The sequence below is a fragment of the Rhagoletis pomonella genome, unplaced genomic scaffold (assembly GCF_013731165.1).
Source record: "Rhagoletis pomonella isolate Grant_MI unplaced genomic scaffold, Rhpom_1.0 Rhpom_scaffold_00001, whole genome shotgun sequence".
In the NCBI taxonomy this organism is placed as follows: domain Eukaryota; kingdom Metazoa; phylum Arthropoda; class Insecta; order Diptera; family Tephritidae; genus Rhagoletis; species Rhagoletis pomonella.
In genome coordinates, this window is record NW_023458555.1 from 108,030,307 (window position 1) to 108,036,306 (window position 6,000).

General features: G+C 33.6%; 1 protein-coding gene across 1 annotated transcript in view; it reads left to right on the forward strand.

The window, feature by feature from the left end:
• The window catches only part of LOC118749549 (peroxidase), a 573,769-nt gene that overhangs the window by 405,312 nt on the left and 162,457 nt on the right, over positions 1-6,000 (forward strand). The window contains exon 7 of the mRNA XM_036484356.1: positions 4,348-4,546. Within this exon, the coding sequence (XP_036340249.1) occupies positions 4,348-4,546 (199 nt within the window). The remainder of the gene's footprint in view (positions 1-4,347; positions 4,547-6,000) is intronic.

A 6,000-nucleotide genomic window follows, 5' to 3' on the forward strand; every position in this document is an offset into this window, starting at 1 on the left:
CGGAAAACTCCGGTTCTCTTCAGGATACTTTCAATAATCATACCCAATTGTTTATTTAACCATTTTTTAATACTAACGATTTTTTATTTGTCGCCCCATAGCATTTTTCGGGGTTTCTAAATATTTTTTGATTTAAAAAAAAAAGAAATAAGGGTATACTTTTTTCGGTATAGGACTATCCTAGGGGGTGAGAGCATAAAAATTCCGACTTTACTTTTTCACATGTATTTTTGGACCACGCTAATGTACATATCAATGCTTCATTTCAAACAAGCAAATGGCGATTAATTGTTTTTGAAATACAGGATTATGACTTCGGCAACCCATCAAACATGCCTTCAGCAACAAATGAAATGGCTTTCAGCAACAAGTCAAACGATTTCTGCTACAAACGAACTGCGGCGTCTTGCCTTCGCCAACCGTCCCAATGAGCTCTCATGCTTTCGGCAACCGCCCAAATGAGCTCTCTTACTTTCGGCAACCGTCCTAATCATAGTTGCCAACTTGGTGCTTTAAGCACTAGGTTTAGTGCTTTTTTCTGAACTAAAATTACTCCGAGATAGTAAAAACCTGAAATATTTAAAGCTGTGGCAGCACTGAATTTACCAGAATCTACAAATTTAAATGCACTAAAATACAACCATTATTGACAAAAAGCTGAGGTTGCAAACCCACCTTGTTGAATTCCATTCGCGTTGAAAATGCTAGTACGCAGGTAAGTTACGTATTTATTTTTATACCCGAGCGCACTTGTGCACAAGGGTATTATAACTTTGTTCACATAACGGTTGTTTGTAACAGGCAAAACGAATCGAGATAGATATAGACAAATGTATACATAAATGATCAGGATAAAAAGAGAAATCGATTAAGCGGTGACTGTCTGTCCGTCCGTCTGTAAAAGTAAAAATTAAGATATCGTAACGAAACTTGGTGCGTGTACTTCTTTCGGGCGTAGGACGGACGGTATTGAAAATGGGCAAAATCGGACAATAACCACGCCTACCTCCCATATAACGGTAATTTTCAGAAATACGAAAACTGCGATATTTTAGTAAATACTGAAGATAATTCACTCAAAATTGATAATTACAATAATTTTTAGACGAAAAATAAGAATATTATAAATTTTTGAAAAATGGGCGTAGCCACTTGTTACCCACTTATGGTTACATGTGTATATCTTGGCAACCGCTGCACCGATTTCTTCCAAACTTGGCACAGTTGTTGGCTTTGGTACATCATACCAAATGGCCAAAAAAATTTTTAAAATCGGACAATAACCATGCCCACATCCCATATAACGGTAGTTTAGAGAAATACGAAATCTTCGATAAAGCAGTAAATATTAAAGCTAATTTATTGTAAATTGATGCTTGGAGCAATTCTTTACCAAGAAATAGTTACGTTTATGATAAAATTTTGAAAAATGGGCGTGGCACCGCCCACTTATGATCACATATATGTATCTCGTTAACCGTTCTACCAATTTATACCAAACTCGGTATGGTTATTGTGCTTGCCACATAAAAGCAAAACGTTCAAAATTATTGAAATCGGACTAAAATTACCGCTTTTCATATAACAGTAAATTTTAGAAATGCTTGAAACTTCAATATTTCGAAATTTAAGGACGCTAGTTTACTCAAAATTGATAAACCCCGAATTACGATGTAGCGGTAGCTTTCGGAAAGGTGGAAAACATATATTTAATATTTGCGCCGGGTATTTAATGTTCGGCTCCGCCCGAACTTAAACTTTCTTACTTGTTTTCATTTCTAATTATTTGTACAAATTTTGATTTTTTGTTGAATCCACATCTGACCGCACTATTTCTTTTTTTCTTTTCTAATTATTTGTACAAATGTTTTTTTTTTACCACCTGAGTAAAACACATCGTTTCTTGGTGCTGAATCCAAATCTGGCCTCACAATTGCTCTAGCACTAGAATTTTGAGATATCCTAACCTCAAAGTGCCATAAACACGGTTTTTAGCGATATTTGAGGTTATATAATGAAAACATCAAATTTTTTTCTCATTTCTACTTAGGACATCATTTTCGTTTGTTGCGATTAGATTTTTTTTCTCGAGATATATCAGCTTTAATGGGCAGTACTTCGGTACGACATCATAAGCATGAGTCATCATAGCATAGAGGCTATTCAATCGTTATGAGCGAAAAAGTTTTGTGTATTGATTTATGTATGTAAATATTGGTAATTTTTTGCTTTTGTTAAATACAAACCGTTATGAAAAAAGCATCCTTTGATTCAAAAAAATGTGGTGCATTTGGTGTGGTAAAACGCTTTTTTCACAAGTTTTTGGTGCTTTTTGAAAATCAAAAGTTAGCAACACTGGTCCTAATGCAGTATCGTGCTTTCGGCAGTCGATCAAATACGGCGATTGCTGGTTTCGTGCACGTTCATTCGGAATACTGTTTTGCCGAAGTCAATATCAGTATGAGCTGTTATAAGTATTGCTCACTTGTGGTGGCTGTATTTGCAAGCACTGTACGCAGTGTTCCCATCTTTTGATTTTCAAAAAGCACCAAAAACTTGGAAAAAAAGCTTTTTACCACACTAAAAGCACCAAATTTTTTTGAATCAAGGGATGCTTTTTTCATAACATAATACCGAAGTACTGCACATTAAAACTGGTATATCTCGAAAAAGAAAAATCGAATCGCATCAAACGAAAATGATGCCCTAATTATAAATGAGCAAATAATTTGATGTTTTCATTATATAACCTCAAATATCGCTAAAAACCGTGTTTATGGCACTTTGAGGTTAGGATATCTCAAAATTCTAGTGCTAGAGCAATTGTGAGGCCAGATTTGGATTCAGCACCAAGAAACGATGTGTTTTACTCAGGTGGTAAAAAAAAAAACATTTGTACAAATAATTAGAAAAGAAAAAAAGAAATACTTAACTTACTTGCGTACTAGCATTTTCAACGCGAATAGAATTTAACAAGGTGGGTTTGCAACTTCAGCTTTTTATCAATCATGGTTGTATTTTAGTCCATTTAAATTTATAGGTTCTTGTAAATTCAGTGCTGCCACAGCCTTAAAAATTTCAAATTATTTCATGTTTTAACTATCTCGAAGTAATTTTACTTCAGAAAAAAAGCACTAAAAAAGGCACTAGGCACTAAATAATTTTTTTTTGCGTTTTAATTTTCAAAAAGCACTAAATCTAGTGCTTAAAGCACCAAGTTGGCAACTATGACTGTACGCTATGCGCTGGTGTTCGTTCATCCCCCGTTTTTTATGTGAGCAGGCTTAAAGCTCAAACTAGCGTAGACGTAGGTTGGCGCAGACTCGATTTACCTTATGAGATTCGCGTGTTAACGAAAATTCACCACCGCATGGCGGTGACGTGCCGTTGCTTCTCTCTCTCTCTCTATCAACAGTAAATTTGATATGCTGCTACGTACGTCAACCTACGTTTACGCTACGTCGTTGACTAACTGCGCTTTTATAGTCACAAAATCAGCTTTGTTTGCCAGTCTCTGATACCCAACCCGCCTTAGTACCTACATTTTTCGTACCCCATTAACCATTTAACTTATAATTTTCCCCTTTTAAGTGCTTTTTTTAAATTTCTTCAAACATTTACATATTTTGAAATTCAGTGGCAGCGCTCACACCTTCGGCAAAAAAATTCTAAAAAATCAGCCACTTGAAACTTTCGCATTATTACACTAAAATTAAATTGGCTATAAAGCTGTATAATCATAAAAAAATTTAACACTTCAGAAAAACAGGTTTGAAATTTTGATGAATTTTTTTCAGTGCTCTGCACAATTTTAAGTTCATATTTCAAGTTTCTGTGGTATTTGTTAGGGAACGAATTTTTTTTCATTGAAAAATTTTAAGAATTAAAAAATAAAAATAAGTGGCAAATAATATCATTTTGAATTTCGTCCAAAATGATATGCACTGTTTGTATATATGTATAATCAATGACTTTTTAATTTAATTCTTGTGAAAATGATATAACATTGCTTAATCTGTTTTTTAATAAAGTTTTCCTTTATGTGCTTACGTGTTTAAATAATGCCACGATCTTGGTTTTAAATTACGTATACTTCATTAAATGTTCATGTTTTATTCAAGGACTTATTTATGTAAGTTAACAAGAAGATGTAACTACATCACAAATTATGTTCGCTTAAGTACCCGCATCGAGGTACTTAAGCGGGTTCTTTTAAGTACCCAACCCGCCTAAGTACCTCAAACAGCTGACATTTTTCGTGAGGTACTTAAGCGGGTTTTACTGTATTATGTATGTTTGTTTATATGTGTACTTAATATGGAAACATATTTTGATTTTTGTTTTCAGAAAATCGCATTAATGCAGAAGCTTTACGCATTTCCTGATGATGTAGATTTAGCTATTGGTGGCTCATTAGAAGCACACGCACCGGAATCTATTATTGGGCCGACATTTCAATGTATAATAGGACAACAATTTCTCAACTCTCGAATGGGAGATCGTTTCTTTTTCGAACGGTATCATCCCATTAGTGGATTTTCAAAAGGTTGGTTAGATTATAGATATAGTCGCCCGTATGCCAGAAACATGACTGTGTAAAAATGAAAATTTTGGGAAATCAAGTTTGAAATTTTTTTTTTACTTAACTCTACATTTATGCAATTTAAATTGTGAAATATGTGCTTTCCGTTTTAGTACACGGCGCACAGTAACACTCCCTGCGAATTAATAGTAGCAACATTTTGATATGAAACGAAATCGATTTGAAAGCTAATGTAACTCCCTTTCACAGAAAAATATTGGCATTGAGCCCCAATTACTCCTTAACTTTAAAAAAATTTGTCAAAAATAGTGCTATTCGAAAAAAACATGTAATATCCTAAATGTTTTATTATACCAATAATATAGATTTTGAGACGATAAACACGATTCCACTATTTAATAAACGAAAAAATATAGAGAATTTGAAAAATCCATTACATATTGCATTTTTTGTAACAAATACGGTGGTTTTTGTAGATCTTTTTCGAAGAGCGCTATTTTTAATTATTTTTTTTAAGGCTAAGGAGTACTTTTGGCTCAATGACAGTATTTTTCCGTGAAAGGAAATAACATTAGCTTTCAAAATCCTTTATTTCATATCAAAATCTTGGTTTTGTCGAAAGCGCTACCTATTAATTCGCAAGGAGTGTTCAAAAAGCACACTGTGCACCGTGTACGAATGGTATTCTGAGTTTTGGTATAACATAGAACATCCAAAGGTTAATCAAGTCAACCAAATAACTATAAACAGTCAAATTTGCAAATTCATGCTTCTGGCATGAGGGTGACGATATGCACAAACATACATACATGTGTATTTACTTATGTGTCCAAATGATTTACTAGTTCTAAGTATGTTGTAAGTATGTGTTTCGCCGGAACACAAAAATACGTTCAAATTGTTTCAATCGATTTTAAAGACTTACTATGATAGTGTTTCAGGAATGTGAACTTTTACGGGACCGTGTTAAAACAGCTAAATTGAATCTCTTCATATAACTTTTTATTGGATTATCGAATTTTGTATGTATGTGTATACCATCACAAAGATTAGAAAAATGGCTGCAAATTATCGCTAAACATAGCACTGTGCGACAAAATGAGGCGAAAAAAATACACAAAAGCGGTATAGCAATTTTGATAGGGAAAGAGCCTAAGAATATTGGACCACCTTGTACCTAAACGTCACCATGCATTAAACTTTTCCTGGGTCTACAAGCCACGAGTCTGTGCACTAGATGGTTTTCATGGTGCCAATCAGGGTTTCCAGATTGTTTAAAAAAGCGCAATTTCTGAAAGAAAATCGCCGAAAATCGCAACTTTTTTTATAAAATTCATGAAATCGATTTAACAAATCTTCAATTTTAAAAATTAGATCTTGTTATACTATAGTTTTTAAAACCAAAAACGAATATAATACTTTCAGAGAGTAATAATAAATAACACAAATCACTTATA